Here is a 25,955-nt window from a genome sequence, read left to right on the forward strand (position 1 = left end):
TGGTAACCCTAATATTTTGACCAATCGAATGATGGTATATATAATCCCACAGTGTCGTGGATTGGTCAACTGTAATGTATGAAAGAGTTTCACCAACCACGAAGAGCATAAATAATACACAATGAGTGAACTGCGAATGTTTTCTTTTGCAGCACTATAGAGTTCTTTAACTTTACCACACTACCCAGAGATGGCAGCACATGCATGCATAATTTACTGAATACAGAAATCCAATAGTCTAAAGAAAATAGGAACAAGAGTATATTTTTGTTGTTTCTCTTTCCCCCCTTCCCGTAGAAGCGAAGATTATTTATACGTTTTGCTTTTATGTAAATCTTGGCGGACTCGCTTAGAAGAATGTCCTTCTGGTTGAGCTTTAGCAATATGTTAATATCATTACGTTCCCGAAGTTCCATTGATTGAATAGAATTGAAATGTGTGCTATGACGTGTATATGTTGTATGTATTGTGTGTGATAATGATAACCTACACGGTCTTTCTGTAGCTAGTACATAAACGGGTGAGTCATATTTAAATTTATTTGCTGTATCGATGATCTCATATTATTGTAAGTAGGTACTGTATGAAGTGTTAAACTCTCCAATGCCATGATTAGTACGATAGCAAGTTTGTCGACACTTTGTGCGTAGTTATTGGAAATATTTTAGTTATTTGAACGTTATAAATTATTTCCAGCCTACCCTCACTTAGACTTTACTTAACTTTACCTATTTCTAACCCAGCTCACCCCATTTTCTTTAAAACTATTTGAGAAATAATGTTGTTTATTCAGTAACGTAACAGAAATAACAGTTGTAATTTGGACAATTTCAGTATTATATTAAAATAATTTATTTTATCTTTTAATGATATCATATAAAAATAAAAGTCCTAATAATAAGTAACAATACTCCAATACTTAAAACTATAAATACCTACATGAGATATCTGACAGGTATCCCAATCCTAAAAATGTAGGTACACTAGAAACTTGAAACCATTTCTCTTTATTGCTTGCAATTAATGTTGTTATTGCTTATTATTAATACTGTAATATAGTGTCATCATATCCATTGTTAACTTATGATCTATGAACATAAATTTTCTCATTTTATTGTCAGTATAAGTATTTCATAGTAAGCATTAAAGAATATACAAATTAAAATTACATGTTCACATTCTCTCAATTTTTTTCATTACTAATGTAGTACTTATAAAGCCTAAGTACTTATATAAGTTTTTATGATTTAGATAAGTATTGAATTTATAGGCAGGATGTTTGTTCAGGATCTTTTTTAACATAAGTAGATAAATATTGAAATTAACATTTATTTGTGTGTTAGATGTAGTGAATGGACCTAAATGCTTGGTGTATAGTACAGTACATACTATGCCCAGTCAATCCTTGTCATGAAATAATAAGACAAGTGTAATAGTCAATGTTAACATTTAACAAATTAGTATTGAAATAAACATTGATTCACCAGTAATGTCCTTCAATAGATAAAAAATGTTCGATATGACTAGTTTTTGATGAGCAGAACAAGTTATTTAGAAGTAGTTTATACTATGAAGCTTTTATTTTATTTTATTTTATTTTATTTATTATACTATGAAGCTCCTGTTAAGGGACTTTCAAAGTATTTAAAACTCATATATAACATCTATATTATTTTAATGTGTATACACATGCTTTTGGAAATATCTATGCATTTGAGTATTCTAATCAACGTCTATATTTACCGAACAGATTTAATTGTATTTCCATTATTAGCTAGTATAACTCTTCAGAGATATATAATTTTATGTAATAATTTGTATACAGCCAACTGTGTAAACACTCAAAAATATTGTAGGTAACATTTCTGAACTCAATATGTGTGTACGCTATTGTTTTAAAAGGGAATATTGAAAATAAAACATTTTAAAATTTACATAGGTATATTCTGATGACAGAATATAAAATATCTATATCAATTGAATCAGGTGAAAACTATTGAATGTAAGTTGGAGTAGGTACTTGTAGTTCACATGTTAAATGGTTTTGCTTGAAACATTACTTAATATTGTCTCCTTGACAATAGCCCTAGCGTTTAAAGTACTAAGTTGATAGTGTCATAGTAAAGTAAAAAATATCAATAAAAAAATATTATTGAGGGTGTTCAGATGTCGCCCTTAACATAGATGCGATAGACAAAAACAAATTCTTCTAGAACAGGGGAATATTTTTTAGCCTTTTGGACCCCTCTTGACAAAACGGCAGTAGTAGTAGTAATGGCAAATTGAGGGGTGGCAAAATTAAAGGCAGTTGCAGGTAATTGGTTTGTCGCTCACGATTAATGTAACTAATATATGTTTTTCATATTGGAAAATCTATTTTCGTCATCTTATGAAAGAGACCATCAAATTCCTTTTTTACTGCCGATATATTCCAGCAGACGGCGACAAATTCTTTACGCTACAGCACTATTCATGTGTGTGATTGTAAATGGCGGCAAAAGTATATTATATTTGCCGCACTTTACAATGTTACACCGTAACATTTATATATACATCGGGCTCTGCTGCTTTTATATTGATGCTTTCAGAACAGAACCTAGTTTTGAGGTGATCATAAAAAGTAAATATACCAGTAGATTTAAAAAATGTAATGTTGACTTCAACATGATTATAAGCACCCCGATTACATTATGTATGATTAAAGTAAAGATTATTCATTTAATACAAAATCGTAATTTTCACATTTATGATTATATATCGAAGCTTATCCAAATGTAACTAACTATTCATGACACTTTATTTGAGGTACAAATAATCCTTTCTAGCCTATTCATCTTTACATTATGAGTCAGACTTGTTGGCGACGAAAACTAATTTTCATGAAACTCAGACCCGAAAATAACAGTAGATCGCAGGTTCGATAAGTACGGATAATTGCGTTTGTCGATCTTCTACGTCCTTTTCTTTAAGGTCAGGTCTGAAATTTGTGACAAATTACGCGATTCGGTTGGCTCTATTATGAGTTAGGGCTACCGCAAACTAAGATCTTCGTCGGGCTATCAATCTGTATGTAAAAGATGCAATTGCGCTCATTACAAAGATTTGGTTTCTGTTAGTAAAAAGTTTGATGGGCTGCACGATTCACGCTAGAGTCTATCTTTCTATCGGAAAACTATCGACTGATTCCAAAATCTGTATTGCCCTTTTGTCACAGACACAGACACACACGTGTGCATTATTTAGTCGGCCTACTTCTGGACAATATTATGTATTTCCATTTTAGAAATCCCTCAAGATCGGCATCCGACTGGTTTTCTTGCCTAGTGCGCGCTAGCAACACAATCCGATCAAACTATCGCCGATAAAGTCTGTAGTTTGAGAGAGCTCTAATAGTATATGCCTAGTGTTTCTTGGTACACATCGATCAGTAATTGTAACTGCTCGTGTTAATGCAGGTTCAGGTCTTGGCACAAAAACTATACATAGTTATTCATAAGTTTATGTCGTATTACCCCAGTTGGTTGTAGTCGTACTTCATGTAACTCTTGATCTAAATCTTTCAAATACTTTCTATTTTTTTATCTGACGCAGTAAATAAACACATATGAATAAAAACCCCGATTAAAAATATTTTAATTTGTTACAGATATCGAATCCAATATCACGATAGGACCGACTAATCACGGACAATCGTCTCGCGCAATAGGTACATTACCGTGAACTGGCACCCGACACGGGTATCGTATATCAACCGCAGTTAAGCTATCGGGTGTCCGTCGTCGGTGGTAGGTTGGGGGTAGTGTGATGTAGGTGCGTGGTAGTGTTAGTGTCGTGCACGGTGTAGTGGTGGTGGTGAGATCACGGGCGAGGTGGCGAGGTGGCGCGGCGCGAGTGATGCCCGTCGCGGTGATGCAGAGGCATGGTGGACGCGGCTGCGGAGCGCCGGGCCGACGCCGCCGCCCCTTTCGACACTGCTTCCAGCCTGACCAAGTGAGTTCATTTCCCTTTTCACAATTTATTTAAAAACTGCCCGGTATTTTAATGACTACTAAGTACTCTTTTGGCATCGTTGTATGGATCGATTTTTTATGTAACATTGGATAGACAACTAATTAACCTATATAATAGTAAATAATAGTAGTCACTTTATCTTAAATGTAGACTAAAACAGACTTCCATGTATATTTTGCATGACATTGAGGATGAATAAAGGGCGTTTTATATTTAATTGTTAATGAAAAGTCCTTAGAAGAAGAAGTTTTATAATCAATACTTAGTAAGTAATCTTAAACACATATTTAATAATATTTTTTGGAAAATCTTCAAAAATATACGAATACATTTTATTTGTATACAGTCTTCTAAAAAAGAAATATTACCTTAAATCTGTTCATTTTAACTTCGATTTGTTTGAAAGATTGTAACAAATTGTCCCCGATAACTTTCGCGAATCTGGTTAGTGTTAACTGGTAACGTACTATGATAAGAAATCGATGTGGTGAAGGCAGTGTGCAAAAGGTCTAACATTAGGTACATAATATTTCAAAATCTTTAACGTAACCTGAATTTAGTTCTTGAACTTGAAATCTATAAAAGATAACTATTAATCCTTCAGGAGATGAATAAGTACTCATTGCCATGTATTGCGACGATTAGTTTAAAATGGAAATTTGGTAATTCGATTTTATTTCCACTTTGCTCATGCTGTCAATAAAATGGAAATCGCTCGAAAACAGTAGGTAAGTATATAAAATCGATCGTTAATGCCAGTAGTTACGTAGGCTATTAAAATATCTTGGCCACTAAGGATAGTAAATTGATATTTATTGCGCATTAGTTCACATGTCGAATCATCATTATTGACCGTTGGCATCTGGTACTGACCCCGAACCGCGATCAATCTATTGGGCCCTTCCTCATTGGGAGCTCTATCAATAACAAGTTCTTCCTCTCATTTACTACTTATGCACTCATTCCGTTTACGTTTAAGGTATGTAGGTACTTTGTAACACGGCTCTTGTGAGGTGAGAAACGTCACTTGACCCATTTGTTATTTAGTTCTTGCTTATAAATAGGTGCTCTTTCTAATTGATATTTAATTTTCTCACACACCTCATCCACACATCACACTCCTTCGCCACTTATTAAAACTATTATAAGATTACGTACGGAATAGATGTAAGGAAGAAATGTCTAAAAGTATTATATGCATAGCAGTTTTCTAGGTTGCTGCTTGTTAGTTCGCTTACTCAGTCGACACTAAATTATGCGCAGCATACTCTACGTAGGAACATAAAAGCAAATCTCGACGCTAAATTAGTTGATAATCGGTTAGCGTGCGCTATGCGTAGATGTGATCAAGTGGCTGTTGTTTGGACGGCTTCTTTATTTGGCTTCGTTGACTGCATCATCATAACTCGCATTGCAAATTGTTTCATTAGGTGTAAGTCGAGCCGGGCACGCAATACGAGTCGGTTAATGAGAGTACCGATACGTCTCGTCACGGCTGCCTGTTATCAGGGCCGTGGGCGGAATGGCGGTGTGCCGTACGTACGCTAACAGTTTGTGCATGTGAGCGTCAATAGTAGCGCTTCCAGGAAACACGGGCGGATTTCTCGGAACCGATTGAATGTCGCGCGCGTTTTCAGCAATGAATGATCGCGCAAGACGCTTTCGTAAACGCTGACTGTCCTAAACACAGAAACATAGCGATAGTTCGCCTCCGCGCCGCTATCTTATCACTACACTCGTCCTCGTTACTGGCTGTCGAGCACATTGCAAAATGTACACGCTTGTGCAACTGGCCGCCAAGCTCTAAATTGTTGCTGCACGTGTTGATCCCTGTGTAAACACTTAATTGAATTTAGGCGTCTATTATGTCATGCATATTGCATTTTATGGTGTTCTTAAGACTTTTGTGACTACATATATTATTATTATACTCATACTCAGTGACATTTCTTTTAATAAAATAGAAGTAGCAAACGGTCGTCCAGTCCACCTGATGGTTAGCGACCCCCACACATAGGCACCTTTAATTAACCCTAGATAATATTAGATCCGACCTAATTAACGGATTAGGAGGAGGACACACAGGGCTTCTTCCACAAGAGTTCAACATTTAAGTTTTCTCTAAATTCCAAATACAGTAATACCCCGACTTACGCTACCCCGACTTACGCGAATTCGGAGTTACGCGATTTTCAAATCTCGTTGATTCTCATACGGTTTGAGCTTAGGGTTTGAGTGTCCCGCAAGTCCCGATTATAAAAAATAAGCTTACTAACCCTACAATTATTCATGTAAACACTTGTATTTGTTGCGCGAAGTCAATACTTTCGAAATCATACCATACGAATGAGTGAATTCGACTTACGCGGTTATCACTCGGTCCCACCAATCGTGTAAGTCCGAGGTATTACTGTAGTCTGTTTTTGCTTTTTTACTGACAATACTTCCAAAGACTGTTACTTTTATTTGGAAAATATTTAGGGGCCTCCACTCCTTCGTCGCGCAGGGTCTCCGGGCCTTCAAAATCGGCCCTGAAACCACAAATCGTGCTAAAAACTTCTAATGACTTGTAATTTAATTTAGAAATTTGAAACCTTGAAAATGGAGAATAGATACATTGTTATTATAGCAGATTTCGAATCAAAAGTTAAAAATGACTCGTTCGTTTCCTTATCAGGCTTAACATCCGTTGTACAACGAAATTATCATAAATTGCGATTCTGCTATAAGTCTGCGTTTTTCTGTTTAGAGATAAATAGTTTTCATAGAAACGATTATTCATAGTTAATTTAAAATCATTAATATACATAATAATATATTATAGCCCGTAAATTCATAGACCCGAATAATATCATACATGAGAAATGAATGACTCAAAATGTAAAAAGATTAAAAATTTATACATCGTCGACAAATTTTATCACCTTTCATTTATCATTATCACTTTTTAAATATCTACTTTTTGGCTTTTAAAAGTAAGATTTAAATAACTTGCACTACCGAAGCCTTTGGCCGACCAAAGGTTAAAGGCCTAAGAAATTATTTTTAAGCAGGTTGGCTTCAAGTGAATAATAAAATTATTTTACCTAATTTTAAAACAAAGGTTTATATTGACTCAACTAAAACTACTTCTAGAGATGATTAAAATTATCTTGCATTTTGCCCAAAATGATAACATTTCAAAATAAAGTAAATATTACAACACAATTAGCGGGGCGAGCCAACACAGTGTGCATGTGCCTTCACGTGTTTTCATCACCATCTATAAAATCTAGCGTTTGCTAGAAACCTTCGGCTACAACAAAACCTTCGGTTCATTTTGGCCGACGCTAAAGCTTTTGCGGAAGGTGTTTTTTTTTTTTGCCTGAAAGTTGCAGAAGCGTAAGTTTTGGTTGGGCACTATCTATCAGGCATACGACCTTACATATCAGATAATTGACGATACTGGTATTGCTAATACTGTTCCACCCCTATATAGAGGAACCCTATAACTAAAACTGCGCCATCCAGCTCTTTGTCTGTACTACCTTTACAGGCCTTTTATCCCCGTTGAAAGAACAATATGTTCTTATGGCTGATGTATTTTAGAATCGTAGAGATGCATTAGTTGAACTAAACTCCACCGTCTTATAAAATCATACCAAAATCCCCGTATTAAAAGAATGATCTTCATAGCTCAGTCTACGATGAAATTTAGGTGTACATTTTAGACAGGTTCTGTTTATTCAGATATCATCTAAAGACAAATGATTGTAGGCACAACAAATTTCCCAACATGAGCAGAATTATATGACCATTACGTATATAATGTAACCACTTAGACGTTTCTGAACAAAACCACATCCTATGGTAATCTTAGCATAATAATAAACTACAAATCAAAGTAACAAAGACAATATCTAAGAATATGGAAATGAATGGCTTCCTTTCCGAAGATTTAAGCGCACGGCGCTGGTACAAAGTGGCTCCGTCATTGTATACGTGCATCGTAAAACACCTGGTGCAACAGACCGTCCGTGTCAGGCGTCAAGGACAAGCAGATCATTTCTAAGATTAAACTTTTCGGACGAGAGGAGAGACATTAAAACACTAGTAGCATATACTACTGTATTGCGGATGAACATAGATCCGTCTTGTACGTTTTTGTTCGGAATCTCCTATTTGTAATCAGAATTTCAAACCACAAAGGGTTCTACCACCTGTTTAAGGAAAAATAGAGCCAAAGATATATGTCTCGAGGTAAGCCTCGAGACATATATCTTTGGTTTGGTTTGGTTTGGTTTGGTTTGAAATTCTGTTTACAAATAGGAGTGCTAAGTGTTGCTCTTGTTTGAAGGGTGTGGTAAAGGAGACCTTAGAGAGAGAGTTCGCACTGTTCTCAGGACTAGCAGCAGCCTGTTGGCTACTTCAATAAATAATCTAAAACAAGAAACAAAAACAATGTACTAAAATATTTTTAATAGTGTACAACGATCATATTTTTAACCAATTATTGATTTTTGGATGGGCCACTTAGATGTTAAAAAAAATTAGTGTTAAAAGTTCTTGTCCCTCAAAACGTAAAAATCTGTCCCGAAAGTCCCTGATTTTTTGATATTTTAAAATTTTCATAGCATATTGTTAAATACAATATTATACAAAAACCTGGCAATATACATTATAATTTTGTTCGGTATAACAGGAAGAATTATTTAATTGTAACAACGAATGACTAACATATTATTTTAAGGTATGAATATAATGTGGCAAATAACCAGCATGAAACAATTATTATGTTATGTCCCGCACTTGGGTAATGGTCATCTAGAGTCAGTATCTAACTTAAAAGCTTTTCAACTAAAATGATTTTAATAGCATGACTATATTAGACAGAAATGATGTCATATAGCACGAGCATGACACTCCTTGTGAATCTAATTTGGTAACAAATAAAACATGTTTTTGTTTTTTCTACAAGACGTGATTTTGCGCGATTAATGTTCCCACAAGCTTGTAAAATTGCAAAATTTAACCAAATCACCCGGAGGTCAAAGTAGATCTTGGCGTAGAGCCGAAAGCGCATTTGGCTGCTTCGGTTTTTTATGATCTGTTACTATGTGTTTATGATCTAGATAGTATAATCTGTGTTTAAAGTCGGGGAAATGCAAGTCGGCGGCTGTCAAAGTTGTGTTACGAAGACGAAGGCAGCGCAGCGGCTGGCGGCTGGTCGTTCCGCGTCGGTCGGGTCGCTAAATTTGTCGGTGACGGTGCGAGGGGCCTGCGGCGGGGCGGGACTATTTTCGTCTGGCGGCCACGTTTGGAAAATGCGCGGTGACGTCACGATCCTCCACGGCGATGGCATCATCGAGCCGCGACACGCACTGGCCGACTTGCCAAAATATCGCGCAAGCTCCCCGCTATCAACTTTATTTTGGTCATTGTTCGGAGATGTGCCTCTCCCTCACGCGGCGTGTTGATGGATTGAAATTACGAATGTTGTTTATGGCCTTGGATTACGATTTTATTATTTTCATAGTAAAAGCTCGCGAGATAAAAATTTAAATTGCGAATGGTAACACTTTGTATCGACTTTAAAACAAACTATAGACAGAACAACAGCGTCTTTTGGCGTCCATCTCTGCGCTATATAATATATAATTTATGTATTGTTACATTTAGCTTCACATATAATCGTATGCTTACCAAGTCTTAAAATATTATTCTAAACCCAAATTGTTGTATGAAATGCAAAACATGTAAACTTAATAAGAATCACAAAAGAAGTTCTTTGACTTGCAATGAAACGATCGATGAGCTTGTTCGTTGAGAACGAGAGATAAATAACTATGACAAAAAGTAGAAAGGAGAATGCTTGTTAGAATGCTGCAATTTCCTACCTTCTTCCAGATGTGATTTAAACAGGTTACCTGTTTCTGATTATTCATATAGTCGTCTTACTACTCGTATGACATTTTAACTATTAAACAGCAGAAATAAGACAAATTGTCAGAATGCTGCAATTTCTTGCCTTCTTCCAGATGTGATTTAAACAGGTTACCTTCATGTTTTACTTATAAAGCCGTCTTATTACTCGTATGGTATTTTAACTTTCACAGCGGATAAATTACTAGATTTAAAACAACATATTGCCCGTCAAGGAGGCATTCATTTTCACCTGTAAACTTAGATACCTTAGCAGTATCAGTTGCATTTGGTGCCGTTGGCATTGCCACTTAATCTTCTTGAGAGTTATGGTCAATGTTTGAGGCATTTATCTCAAGTTTACGATCGAGTATTATAATTAACATTGTATGTAAGGAATTCCAAACAATCTTTACAAGGGTTTAAATTTAAATAGTTTTAACATGAAAACATAAAACATGAAAAAACCAGTAACTGGAGTCATAGTTTAAAGTAATCTACATATCAAAAGCTAATATAAATTTACATTTTACCAAGTTACTAATTGAAAATTAATTAAAAGTGCCATAATAACGATCCATTAATTCCTTCACTGTCTACGTTAATAATGTAATTATGAACTATTGATTAATTTGCGCTTCCTAAAACGTTAAACAATGTTGCTTTGCCATCTCTGGCACATGGGACGTACCCCGTGTAAAATTGACTACACTATAAATAACAAGCTCGTTATGTACCAATATCGTAAATGGATTTTATTTTGTGGCATTAACGAGTATGTTATGTGTGTTATTGTTGGCATGATTGATTGTCCCGCTAACAACGTCGCGGATGCTGTTTGCATAGCTTATTTCACTTATGTACGTACCACGTCTACCTTTGTTGCTAACGACATGACTTGCATACAATGACTTTTAGACTTTAATTCTGTAATTCATAACATCGTTTTTGTACAAATAAAACCTACTAGTAGCTACTGACAGATGGCAAAAAGACTACAGTCCTCTTGTACGTTACGTTGCTTCGCAGTCTAGCTTGTTTACTCGGCACTTCAATGTACGTACATGTGTGTGATGTGTACCTCATAGTGCGAACACAGAAGGTATCGTACCTGTTATCAGTGTTAAAGCAACAATGCGAGCCCCCTACCACGTTTCTCAGCACGTACTTCCGTGCAGTACATCGGTGGGACTAGAGTTAGTGGTTAGACGACAATTCGGCGTGGCGCGTCATCGGTTGAGATATCGTGGTAGCGGCCGTAGGGTCGGGCGCGCGCTATCGTTCGGCGATCGGCAGTCATCAGAGCTGCGCGACCAGCGCCGCCGCGTGGTACGTTCGTGTTCGGTTTCGCTAATTCGACTGCCATGCTAGTTTATTTACAGTGACGTTAGACGTGAAACAAATTTATGAACATGGTGTTATTAATAGGAACATGCAATGTATTTGTACACAGGTGAATAGAAACTGTTTTATTCTAAGGCAACGGCCGACCCCCGTATTCAAAGCTTTATCGAATAGTGCAGGAATATGTAAATCTTCTGATCGCTATTTGCTGTACGTGTATTTACTATTTCATTAGTATATGTAGTAAATTTGATTATAAATAGGTGTTTATAAGTAGTTACACACTAATATTCTCGTTATATTCTATGGACTTCTACAGATTAGCAGGTAACTAAAGCCACTAAATTTTTACGTTTTTATGTTAACCTTTGTAAGTAGGTTATAATTATAATCACTTTGAAACTTGTAAATTAAATCAAATACGTTTTGTAACAGAGTTTTCCGCTGGATATAATTGAACATGATATAATGGTAATGGTGCAGCATTGCATACTCATATATAAGATAGTTTTTAAACATTGCTGAATATTTTGGAATCTCACGTTTTTATTCTTATCGTATTTTATCGTTGATTTAATGCAGTTCGTTACATAAATAGCAGATAATAATTTAGCTCGTAATCAATTACCATATATGCTGAAATATTTGATACATCAAGATTCTTGTTGTAGTTATACACAGTAAATAAATGTTATTTCTATTGTTTTCATAATACATACCAATGTAATTGAGCGATCAGGGTTTATCGTCTAAGGACAACCTCACATGGAAGGTTACTTATAATATTGATTTCTTTTGGTTTTATCAGGTGACCAGTACGATGGTTGTTGATCGTCTCGCTTTGTCTTTTGATTGATAACTTTATAGTAGAGTATTTTACATTTCGTAAAACAGTATTCTATATAACCTGATATTGGTTGGCAATCTATTTGGTTATTCGTTGACCATGTACTTGGTGATCACTCACTATAAGGTGATTGTTCGTTTCTTACTTCCCTTCGATTTATATAAAAATCTGTATGTACCAACGGTCTGTATGGTCATAAATGACGGTTGACAGTGATGGAATACTGATAATATAAAATGCCAATACTGTCTTATCGCCATGATGACGAACTATCGAAGGTTTGACAACGACCATAAATTATGGTTTTACTGTGATAGTCTAGTTTTATGAATTTTAGTCTCATTCGATAAATGGCTGGTTTCTAGTTTAAGACATGATCGAAATTATGTGCTTATTACGAATGATTAACACTAGTTTGAAGGAGAACATTGTGAGAAAACTTACCTACTATAGTTATGGCATAATCCCAAAGGTCTACAAGTTTATAATAGTAGGTATGATGTTTTCAAAGGGCAAGTCTTTCTTACATGTGGTCAGTCTAATAGACTATGGCTATTCTATGTCGGAAAGATCTCATACTGAGAAGTATTTGCCCAGCTGTAGAACAGTAATGGATTAATGATGATGATACAATAAAGTGTGTCAGTTAGAAATAAAGCAAATATGTTACATACTCGTAGGTACTTGGCAGTGTAATCAGCAGCGAGTGGTCCAGTTTCCCGTACCATCATTATCACTACTATACGACCAGAGTTGAATGACCACTGGAATATTTACAACAATTAAACGCTTCCATTAATATTATACTCTTGTTTTGTCTGCGGATTTACTCTCTAAATACGGCGATGTTTTCATATTTGCGATGTTTATTCAGTAGTACTTCATCGCAGTCACCTTCATGTCTTAAGTAGGGGTACTTGTTCAAGTGGAGACGTCATTATTTACGAATACATTTCGAGTATTAATTATTCATTCGTTGTAGCCAAACTTAGTTTTTCTTTAGCAGGTACACTATTCTAGGTATTAATTTTAAACTGTCCTTTAGGTCATGTTAAGCAATGTAGTAATAAAATGTATTATGAAAAGTAAATTAAATACAGTTAGTTTCTAAATTATATTAATATTCTAGAAATATAGTTTATGAATTCAATTGTTACTTTAATTTTTGCAACAAGATTCTTTCTGCGTCTTTCGTACATTCACTGACCGTTACAAGTGGACCGTTATAAGTGAATGTTGGCTGTTTAGACGATAGAGTTCTTCTTTTGTATCTCTCTTAAAATAATAAAATCGATACGGGTATGTTTGTTGTACCTATATATGTAATATGTATTTGTTTTTTTAGAGTCTCCGTACTTATTATACATATTTAAACCAGTTTTAGTAACGCTTTCTACATTCATAGCCCTCCCTAAGAATTTTCCTGTGTCGTGCATGCTATTGGCACATGCAAATGCCAGATTGGGGCATTTGTTTGTGTGCCTTGTATTAAATATGGAAGGAAAACACGAAGCGTTAATTATGTCATTATTTAAAATAACCGGGAGAAATAATATAGCATAACACCTTTTACACTTAGTGTAACGGTGTGTATTAGTACTGAGAAAAGAGCTACGAGGTCACCACTCATCTACCTACGGTGGTTACTAAAGACATGATAAATAAAATTCATGTTAGTAGGTATAAATAAGTAGTGAAGAGGTAAATAAACTGACAAAATAATATATTATTTTATCAGTAATCTTAAATGGCAAAGGTATCATTTTCTCGCAATGACATCTACTAATTCCAAATAGAACGTGAGTTGATATAGAATCCTGAAGTCGATATAGGGACACATATTTGCCCTGGTGAAATCAGTTGGTACACCTACCCAGCTATAAAGGAGTACAGTACGGTTACTACCGTACCGTACTGGGTAGGTACTACCAGACACTTTACTCATATTACAGAAGCGCTATAAGGCAGGTACTTTATCTGCCGTTAAAGACCATTGAACGTTCGACCACCTTTGACCTTGAATAAGGGTATTCGATTTATCCTTGTGGAATGCTGGTCTAGCCAAACGTATTACTAGTGATATAATAGTGCATGTAAGTGAACATTATTATTAATAATTGGTGATTTGGATGGAAAGTCCCTGGTGGATATCATATTTTTAATCTTATCAACGTGCGCTTAACCCAAGCTTATTGCAGCGGCATTTGCATTACAAAAGCCTACAATTTAATTTCTGATTTCGATCAGTTTCAATAACTGAAAATGGGACAGCTTTAGTAGAGCGTTAAAAGTTTGTCATTTTAAAATGTCGATTTCTACACGATTATCTGTGTCGTGGCAGCCATAGACACTCATATACATAGGTGAATACTCAAACACCCAGACCCAGAACAGAAATGTTAATTCTTTATTTACGTATCTGTCTGGCCGGGAATCGAACCCGGGACCCTCGGCGCGTCAAATCGGTGCGGTGACCGCACCACCACGCGGGTCGTCTTGTAATTAAATTAACAATCTATGTTAGACTGTTGTTAATTTAGATAATGAAATTAGAATTATAATATTTTTATTCCTAAACAATCCTCGCGTAGAGCTAGATGTGTATGTGGAACCATGCGTACGTGTATAAAGCCGTTATTATAAATAGAGGAGTAGTAGTATCGTACCTACGATCATTCTAAGAAACATTTACATTATAATGCCTAGATGAACGGGGTGAACTCAAATTCAATGTCAAGCGAGTTTTAATTGTCAAGACCAGGATGTGTATGCGTAATGTCACATACCTGGCGCCTACTTGAACATGTGTTGTTGAAGTTACTCTAACGTAACCGTACGGCTTACTCACACCACGCGAGTAAACGATAGCGATACTGAAAATTAGCTTAGACATCTCGAGGTATAAGTGTCGCTTCCATTTACATACATAGGTCACGTGTTACATACAAAATGTATTTCTGTTGAAGAAATATAATATGCGTATATATTGTTGTTTGGCCACGAGCTAAAATTATTTTTGTCGCCATTTCAGAAAACGACAGGAAGTTCTCGATTCGAATTTTTATTTTCGTTTAAATGTCATATTCTAGAGAAAGGTGCTGACAAGTAGATTGTGTGTCATAGATATGCATAGATTATTTTGTTAGTAAAATATTAATTAAATTATATTTAAAATTTATTAGCGAAATGATTACCAAAGCTTTTACTTACACCTGTATTATATTGTGGATGGAATAATAGCATATTACGCCTTCGCACTATTATGTTTAATTATCGAGTGCAAGTTTTTTTTGCCACTGTTAATTCAGACAATCTTTTGATTTTATATCGCGATACTTACTGTACGATTATATCATAGAATTAAATAGTTTTTATCTTATTGGTATTGATGGTTATTGGTTAGGATGGACAGACAAATGTTTTTCTATCGTTCGTTGTCACGCGTACTTCTAGGCATAATGGCAGTTTATAAAATAGCAGTTATCTTGAAATTAAAGCCAGACACTTCAGTTTTATTAAATTACAACTCGCTACTGGTTATTCATCCATATGTGACAATATCATTACATACAACTATTCTGTTATGATATTTCCGGCACCGCCCAAACTGTCAATCATTTTTACCTACTGTTATGGTGCTTTCAAAGCTTAAATAAAAATGTATTAGGAATGACTGTTATGATTTTCTGACTCTGACTGGTTAAATATCAGCTGAAGGTGCTTAATCCCTTTGCTGGGCATGTGTCTACCTAAAACTGGGAAGAGTCCTTTTTTTATTAACGAGGGGGGAAACCATGGTGCTCTATCCAGTGTGTACGACCGTATACGGTCACACATACCGGCCTTTCCGGGGTCGCTTACCGGGCGATTCGAACTCCCAATCTTGTCTCCCGCGACCCGAGGATCCTCCTTTTAGTAGCCTCTTACGACCGTAATCCTATTCTGGTCCCGGAACTACAGAGACATCTGGGAAGAGGGCTGAATTATATTCAACCACGCTGCTCTACTGCAGAGCGGTAGGGAGGGTTTATTATTCGGTTGTTTCACCACTGCTGCAGGAGCCATGATACTGCTACCTTTAAATTGCCTAATAGCAGCAATACAGTCCTTATGGTCCAAACAGCAATAACATAGCTTGCGTTGGCACATCTCAATGTGCCTTTAAAACAGTAAAAATTTGGGAAATATGATCAAATATAGTACCTACACAATGAAGTACATAATGAAGTGGTGTGCATTTAAGCGTAATTGGTGAACTAACCGCAAAAATATTAAATTAATAAATAATAATAGCAAGTTGATAATACCTACGATTTCTCGACGTGAAATACCAATATCATTAACAATAATAAATCGATACATAAATAATGTATGACTCCCATGGTGAAGCAAATTAACCGCTGAATAATGTACGACTATGTAGCTGTAGCAAAATCATTGTGTAATGTGTTTATGTATATAAAATAACGGAAATAATTCACTGTTGGTATCTAGTTGCCTTCGATATGAGACTGTGATTTGTCGCCTTCGTAACTCGTTAAGAAAACACCAGAACCAGGTGTTTGCCTAGCAAAAATTGGATTGGCGGTTTAAATAAATGAATTCATATTAGTCGCTTTTGTAGCCTGTTGTATACGGTATACGAGAAAGAAACTAATCACATATCATAAGCTTTTGGGATCAGAATTATTCAGAAGATCAATATGTGCGTTTAGGCCTTTATAAAAAATCATCATTAATGCTGTAAGAAAAAGGTATGTATAAAAGGTGAAGACTCCGAGGATATTGCCGAGTTGTACATTGCAGTAGACTTTATTAGCATTTTATAGAAATCTCCCCGGTTATTACCTAAGGTTTCCAATTCCGTCAGGTATATTTTGTACTTGTTTATAAGCACATACGCATAATTGATTCGCAACTGAGACTCCTAGGGTGAAAATTCGAGATTCATGTCATTAGGCTTGTCATGCTTGCACTATTATTGTCTAAATAAGGATGCATAAATCTCCGTTAGTTAAATCTACTTTATTAAGGCCCATAATAGTTAGAAAGGACAGTGATAAACTACAATGGCACAATACAATACACCGTCGACAATAGCACAATACAGCGTCTAAGCCGGTTAAGGCGTTATCGTTGATCACAATGACATTCTAAAGGACGTTACTCCGTGAGGTCTCAGCGCGAGGATGTCTCGAACCCGTTTCGTAGATGAAAACACAATCGATCGCAGAGAGGCTTGACCTCGTCCATTGAACAACCCATGAGCAGTGAACAGTTTAACACCACTTCGCGTCAACTTATCGTGAATGACTGAAATCACCGTCCCTAATGATACATCCGTTTTGAGTGCGACGTGCCGTTAAACTTGTTTTGACTTAACTAAGCCGTGTAAAACACTTAACGAACAGACATTTATAGGGACGTTTTGCTAAAATGGCGTTCGACGAATGAACTATTCTACCTTGTTTAATAGTGCAACGAGTTTGGATGTTTTGTTAAAACATTCAATGGTTTGGATTTCGAAGAATACCTTTCATAAAAGCATAACCAAAAATACTTACTGATTATTTTAGAGCCCTATACTCGTATAAAGTAAGGAATTGGGCCTTAAAAAGAGAAAAATATTAGTGATTTTTGAGGCAACTTAGGTATATAAGATACATCGCATTTACTGTTGTGTCTGTTATTACGAGTTTTATAGTGGTTGTTATAGTCGCTTAAAATATATCGTTACCAAAAATAATAGGGACAAGGTTGTAAAATATTAATGACATGTTTTATAAAGAAATGTTACTCAATTTATAAAGCTCCCCGAATATAAATTCATCACAAATACCGTGATATTTTTATTTGCATTAGATGTTTACCTAACTATATCATATGAAGAAGCGTATATATCGCATACAGATATATCGTTGAAGGAATTATTGTAGTCAAAATATCATACGCGGTTATGCACGATATTTTTAACTGAAAAGTTATATTATTATCTTTGCGTAAAAGCCTATTAAATCAGCTCCGTTATTCCCAAACCTATTAGTACGAATTATTTGTTGTTTTTTGTTATTGCGTATATACGACAACGCATATTATAAAAAAAATGCCGTGGACCTGCTAAAATGTAATATATTCGTACATCTTCGTGATTGCTCACGGTTCCGACCTTTTTAGCTCGCGGTGATAGATGGCAATCATAGTATCGAGTTATTGCGCATCAGGATTATGAATATTATTATGTTTAGATCCTGTTGATATTTTAGTTGGTACAATAAAGTCTATAACATTAAATGTGATAGAACTTTGCGGTTTATTTGTGACTCTACATCACACAAACGAACCTTTTCTCCGTAGATGCAAACAACTTGCATCCTGCCATATGAAAACATAGCTTGTTGAACCGATTTCCAATAGTGCATACTACATAGGTACATACGCGTAATATATAGCGTAGCTTTCTCGCACATCTCTGATGGGAAAGCACCCAAGGTGCGATGAGACAGGTTTACTTAGTTACTGCACGTTTGTCACTTATTGATCATATTTTTTCGCTGTCCACCGTTGCTTTTTTTTATAATATTGAAGTAGCATGCAGTCCACCTGATGGAAAGCGGATGGTAGATGGTACGATGGCAGTGATCACGGCTGCCCATTGACATCTGTCAGCTTACTCTACTTCTCTGATCCACTGGATTATTATCCAACATAGAACAATTTAAGATATAAATACTGGGTTTCTCTGACTAAATTAGACGAATAAATTGCGCTGTGTGTACATAGTTAGACAATAGTATTATAATGCAAAATATAAATAGGGTCATAATTTCGCGAAGCAGTACACGGATTCGCCCACGCCGCCGCCGGCCACCGACACCGTCCCGCATCCGACCCGCTGTGATTGATAAAGCAATTCAGTATCATTGTCGTGAGAAATGTGGGCCACACCACACTTTTCACTCACACCGACTCCGGATACTCTTGTTACGCGGAGTTAGGGCCTTGTCAACGAACTATAATATATTATGATAAAATATTAGCCTGCCTCATCACCTGGTCCGGGTACTAATGGGGTACTGTATTTCTGTTAATATATCATCGTCAACTAGAAATAAAACTCATGATAGAACTGGGGCAACTCGACTTCCCGCAACTCTAAAAGAATCGGACGTATCCACACTATCGAGGATTTTTTTCTAAATGGTGCACATATACAAGAACGGAGGCTATCGGAGCACGACTTCATTCTATGCATAATGGTTTAACTTCGCGGGAGATCTCTTATTGCCAAACGATATTACTTCGCACTTTTTCTTCGATTTCGTGTCTTAACTGCGCATGTCGGCATTATACCTCGTAAATTACACCATGACAGCCAGCTGATAGAATTGTCAGCCGTTTAAGCCATTTAATGGCTTCCTTTAATTACAAGGCGGTGAGATATCTATACTTATCTATGTTGCCAAAGAACGTTTTGTGATTTGGTTGCTCAATATACGGAGCATTCTACCTTAGTTCCCATGGGTAGGAAATAGCACATAGAAAAACAAATGATATTGTTGTGGGGAGAGTTCACGCTTTGTTATTATTGTTAGATGTGCGACACGTATGTCCACTTACTTGGATTTACCACTTACTTGGACTGTATGTCTGTTTGTTATTTTAATTAATGAAATCATAATTGACTTTGCTACCTAGCAATACAGGTACATGGAAGGTCGGTTATGAGAGTAGTTTAATATTGTACCTACAGTTTGAAATGGGTTTACCACCACAAATTGTACGTAAACAATATAATTAATACGCGAATGTCACAATATAAAAACTTTTTACCGCATTTATGTCATTTTTACCTATATGAAATTACATATATTTTCGAAGATCAGTTTGTTATAAAAATTGTTAATTTATAACTTATCATTACTTGCCTCTATGAATTGAGAGTGTGGACATGTTAAAAATGTAGGTAATATGATATAATATATTTTCAAGTTCTCAATTAAGAGTTCCAAGTGAACAGTCGTGAAATCGAGAGAACCGTGGGCGACAGTTCGGCCTTGATCTCTGGATTCTGCTTACCTACGCAATAATATTAATGCTAAAGTTTACTTTGTGTTCATCAACAATGTGTTACTGGTAACCGATTATGGGAATACATCCAAATAAAGAGACACAATTTGTAACTTAATATTATTTATGTGTTTACATTAGTTAACTGAGGTCTCAAAAACTGTTTTGTTTTGATAGAGTCTTTGCTTCGGGGCGATGTTGTCAGTTTCAGTGTAGAGTTCGATGAAGGCCCGTTATTAGTGTGTAGTCGGTTCATAATTAACGAAGTAGGCTTTTAATTAGAGCAATCAAACTGTCGAGCACAGGCACGTGTGTTGCGTGCGCGGCGACCGCGGTGATCAGTTATCGATAGCTCGGAGAGGCGCGGGGCGCGGGCGGCTGCGGTGGGAGGCAGAGGTGATGTAAGAGCGGCTGGCTTCGACGGTGATGTCAGCGCGCCCACACCGCCCCCACCTCCCCTCTACTGACCGCGCCGCAAAGCCTTCCGCAAGCCTTCCCACCTTATTCACTAAACCTAACGTTGCTATGGCCGCTATGCCAAAAATTTGGACACAATGCGGTCAATGACATAGGCATAATGTGATCTACCTGTGAGATGCCTGTTTATGAATCGCAATTTGGAACTTTTCCAGTACATTAGGAGAAGGGTGTAGGAGGCGCCTCGAAAACTTTGTTCAGCAATACGTTTTACCTAATGTATCGCCCCGAGTACAAGTAGGTAGTTGTGCCCACACAAACTATTGCCGCAATGCAGTCAAGCGAGCAATCTGCAAAGTAGACCGCGACTAAAACAATTCAACTAAGATTTGACTAACTACAAATAAATCTTTTAATATTTCAATTTTATTAAGCGCTAGTCTTCGCACGCGGGATATAAATAGAATAGAAGTAATCTCATCTATGTCTCAACGCTAAGAATCGGCATTTAAATGAAGTCAAATTTAGAATCTGATTCATTTTATTTAAATATATTTTCGGTTCAGCATAGAGAAAAAAGTATGAATACGGGGGTCAGATGCCTTTTGATCACTTTTGTATTAAGATACTTATTTTCCCTTTTTTGATACTTCAGGTATATGAGCTGTGTATAAAAATGTCAGTAACATACCAGCGTTGTCTAAAACCATACAACAACGGCTCAACATATGTCGTGTTCAGGACTCCGACGTTGTCATCACTGACATGATCCTAGATAGCTAATATAGTTAAGTAGTGTAGTGGAACAAAGAACCATGGGTTCGAATATACACTGAGTGTGGTGAGGGGACCAAGTGCCTAAAAATGGAGGGTGCCGTTTTGAGCACCCAGAGTAGTAACAGATTTCGTACGCATTTGAAGAATGCAGCGACTGCGTTGTGCGCAAGAACGCTACCTAAGCAAAGATGTAGTGAGGTTACGGACAGTACCACTCGCCACCACACGTACCCGCGGGCCACTCCACCGAAACGTCCCGCGCTATCCTGTCGCATGGAGCCGGCCATATGCGACTTGCCTCAATCATCCACCTTGTGTCACCAAAGCAGCCATTACGATGATATCCCCCGGACTCCAAACAAGAGCAATGGCGTCATCAAACTAAAGGGAACCCTGGCTAGGTAAGTTTATGTGCACGTCGTTGATGTATACTTTTTATTTAAAAACGGGTTCTTCTATATTAAGACAATATAATAGATGCTATGCTCCAACGGGCATGACTTCTGTTCAGTTTAATTAATTTCAAATCATTTTACAAAAATAATTATTGATTTGCAGTTGTAGAAAAAACTACATAACCTGGAGTATGTAATGTGTTTTGCAATCAATAAACCTGTAGACAAAATAAATTAACAGTACATTATAGCCCTGTTTTTAAATTATCGGTGCCATTGGCACACAAACATATGTATCAACGCCTAATTACCCATAACAATTTTAGGCTCTTGCCCGGCATTGAATCAAACTACTCTTTTTGTATAGTACCATGATCGTTATTAATCTAGCCTAATGACATTAATAACAGAATATGTCGTGTTCGAAGCCGAATGACGGTTGTATCTTGTTTGGGTCAACAACATCAACATGACATCATGGTGACATGTTTACTCGGGTCGCGGGGTGGAGGTGATGTCGCTAATTATGTCGCTACAGCCATTGTTGATTTAATGCGCATTATTTACGCTACCACTGACACGTTTTTTGTCCTGATGATCGAATCGGCATATTCATAATGTCTTGTGATCTTGTGTTGTGATTTGTGTTACACTAGTCTTTCACGTTATGCTTCAGATATTATGGTTTATTTTCTTATGTTTCACTTATTTTAATTGGTCGGTAAATAAACTGCGAAATCATTGTTTATTTTTCATAAGCCACATCACTTACCATAATGATTCAAACAAATGTTCTTGAAAAGTATAAGGTAGACAGGTAGATAGATTTGTTTGTTGAAAAGGAAATGACTGTTATGAGTGGCACATTGCCGAGTACCTACTTGGGTCAACAACTTTACATGACGTCAGATCCAAAAGCTCAACACTTAGTCACGACCTTTTGGCTTCATAACACCATTATGAGGACGATATACCAGTACTTGTTCATAGTTTTACACTATGAAAGAAGCAAATGAATATAACGTTATACCTGAAGCGTACACGTACGAAGTAATTTTTAATATCTTTACATATCAACATCAGAATCTGCAAATATGCAGATCGAGTGATTTTATAGATTTGGTCATTTTTAAATTGCAATGCATAATTTTGGTCCCTAAACCAGGTCATTTTTGCTTATAGACCTTATGAGACCTCACACTGACTCCTCCTCATCACAGGATAGGTTAAACGTATACATCCTAAATTAGACAATGAAAAGTAATTTTTGAGATTGAAATCAGGACGTGAAAGTTAGTGTGGGTATGAGTGGCACAAGATCAATCAAGCATCAGAAAAAGGAAAGGCCAGTGTGGGTCAAATATTCTCAGGGTTATTTTATTGTAGATTATAATAGCCTCGGTCCAAATATTCAACAACACCTTCATTCATCATCATTCTCGCACATATTACGGATTTAGCACGGTGGTTTTAGCACAGATTAGTTCATAATAGTTTCTACAGTTTGAAAATTAATTGAATGTAAGATTATCTTTTAATTTAAGAACGTCCGCAGTGCTGGTATTAAAAACATCCTTAACCTTAGCTATGCCAAGTATGAAATCATATCTCTGCAGTAATAGTCCAGGAACTGTAAATGCTGAGCCAGATCTTCCATCTATTCCTGATTAGATTGCTGTGCTTACTGTGGCGTATCCAGATTCATCTGAAGAAGAAAGTGGTAGAACCCTTTGTGGTTCGACTCCGGCGGCACCACCGCCACACCTATTTCTACCTAATAACATCAGTGTTAAGTGTTGTGTTCTGGTTTAAAGGGTGTGGTAAGGGAGACAGACTTTTCCGAGGCGTTCCAGCTTAGTTCTCAGGGGTAGCGGCGCATCTGTGGCCAACCTCAGGTAGGAATATCTAATTCTATCTGGGGTTGATTACAGATGTCCATGGGCGGCAGAAGCCACTTACCATGAGGTGGACTGCGTGCTCGTCTGCTACTCCCATATTATAAAAAAAACCTACAATTTCTGTAAAACTATAGGCTTTTAAAGTCAATAGCTTGTGCACATTTTGAAAAAAAAAGAAAGGGACATAAAACTTAAACGATATGATATTTGATCCATGAAAATACACTTGCTGTTTTTATCCTCTTATTCCTTTGTTGCTCAGATTGTGACGTTAGCGAATTCATCATTCGGTGTTGTAACCTCAAATGATCCAACAAATACTGGCAAACATGACCTCAGACATTTCGTGTTAGAGCAAACGTTAAGTACACTGAGTACCCAGTATAAACACCGTTATCCGGCCGGAAATAGAGCATGGTCGTTATTGGTTGAGGCCGAATTCGATAACGATGTATAACTCCGCATATTATGAGTATCGTAGCACATAGCGATTAGGGACGATTGTTTTGCTTGGATCAGATCAGATCTCGAGCGTTATCAGCCGACGAAAGCGTCCGAAACACCGAATCGATCGTACTTAATTGAACGCGAATGGAGTAAATGCACTCACTAGTGTATTTATAATAAGCTTGCCGTGTGTAAGTGGGATGGCGAAAGCGGGTCTCACTCGCACACCATGATGTCATGGTATATTTTTGTAGACGCTCGACTGCCTGGGTCACACGCGTTTCTACGTTTCTAGCCTTTACACTCGGCCGACGTTGGCGATGGTTTTGACGTTGAGAGTTGTGCATTAATTTTCTGACGGCGTTCCAGTTTATGAAAAATTCATTAGTTACGCCGCTAATAACAGCTAGAACACTTATCTCAATAGTTCAAGGCTGTAGGACAGCGAAACGAATAAGATAAACGAAGCATTGTAATATTATGCACGTTTGCATTTGCATATTGTTATAATAATATTAGAATTGCAGATGTAGCAAACCGGGTAATATTATGATATAATCGAACTAAAAGATGTGGTAAATTTTAAAAAATTGTATTCGTCAAAATCTCTTTAGCGTCCAATCGTGTCGTCATCTCGTGCAGATGTTCTTGTTCCAATGATTACAATCCGGTACCTCAGGTTACACGACATCTCGTATAAAGGAACAGTTCCGCCGCTACCAAGATTGAATTACTGCCACACTGACCTCATCAGTCATTTTTACGTCGTTTAATAAGCGTCGAACAATGAGCGGCTTGTTTTCTTTGTTTCGTTCCCCGAGTATAGGTACATTCATTTGAACTAACAGTAATGTATTTAGCATTCAGAAAGATACAAATGAAATCGTTACAACTATATAATAATCATTATTTTTGTCAATACTTTTTTCATACGTGTATTGTAGGTGTTTGATCTTCCGTAGCGTAGAGAATTGACTGCAAAATAAGCGTATGAAATGTACAGCACCTAAGACCGATAACGTTTCAATCAAAAAGTTAATGATTTCGCTATAAACACCTTAAGATTTCCATCAGGAATAGGGAATGGGTTTGTATCACTACACCACTTAATTCTAGATTTGATGATCATTTTTCTTTCATTGCGAAGTAGAAGTCCCCTCGCGGAAATACATTAGTTAAAAAGTTGATATTGTAATTAGGAAATTATTAAAATAATGTAATACAATTTTCATACATATCGTTGATATTAATAATTAACATAACATTTATGGGTTATCGGTTCGTTTTGAAAATAATCCAGCAATGGTCTACAAAAGTTTCGTTTATATTTCTAATATCTATCGCTTTAATTATACCTAGAATGTTATGGTGTTATTTTTCTCGTCGTTAGTTCCGTTATAATTATATGAATGATTGGTTGCAAAAAAATGCGCATGCATTATTTTAGTACAGTTAAATCTGCGTTCAAGTTGAAATAATAATGACACGAATGATTAATTTATAATTTATTGTTTAACGCCTTGGGGAGGCCAAGTTGCTGTGGTTCTTATTCACGAAACCTAACTGTTCATACCGAGTATCTGAAGGTTTCAAGAACACCTTTGGGATCTCTCCAGTTAATCCCCAGTCAATTTCATAACATGAACATGTTTGATTCATAACAATTGGTCAAGGTATTGCCGAATAAATAATATTTTTCCTTTGGGAAACCGGTTAGAGAAGAAAGCATACTTTGATTTTGCTGTTTCCACGGCATCACTCAGATGCTGTGATAGTCCATTCAGGATATTGACAAGGAATGTTTGACACTACTCCGGTCTTTGACGCCCTTATCCCTTAGCCCTTATCACT

The 25,955-nt window shown here is 36.5% G+C and overlaps 1 protein-coding gene across 4 annotated transcripts in view; it reads left to right on the forward strand.

Annotated features, from left to right (window-relative positions):
* The first annotated feature begins 198 nt into the window (after positions 1-198).
* The window catches only part of raw (NDT-like domain-containing protein raw), a 61,421-nt gene continuing 35,664 nt past the window's right edge, over positions 199-25,955 (forward strand). The window contains exons 1-2 of one of the 4 annotated variants that reach the window (XM_073080019.1): positions 199-520; positions 3,647-3,990. In XM_073080019.1, the coding sequence (XP_072936120.1) occupies positions 3,920-3,990 (71 nt within the window). In that variant the 5' untranslated portion in view covers positions 199-520; positions 3,647-3,919. Of the gene's footprint in view, positions 521-3,646; positions 3,991-11,039; positions 11,366-21,242; positions 21,766-25,955 lie in introns of those variants that run through there. The other 3 variants (XM_073080015.1, XM_073080017.1, XM_073080018.1) reach the window with 3 other exon arrangements.

This window comes from Epargyreus clarus, unplaced genomic scaffold (genome assembly GCF_041222505.1).
Source record: "Epargyreus clarus isolate Ecla_fem2 unplaced genomic scaffold, WU_Ecla_fem_2.2 ptg000014l, whole genome shotgun sequence".
In the NCBI taxonomy this organism is placed as follows: domain Eukaryota; kingdom Metazoa; phylum Arthropoda; class Insecta; order Lepidoptera; family Hesperiidae; genus Epargyreus; species Epargyreus clarus.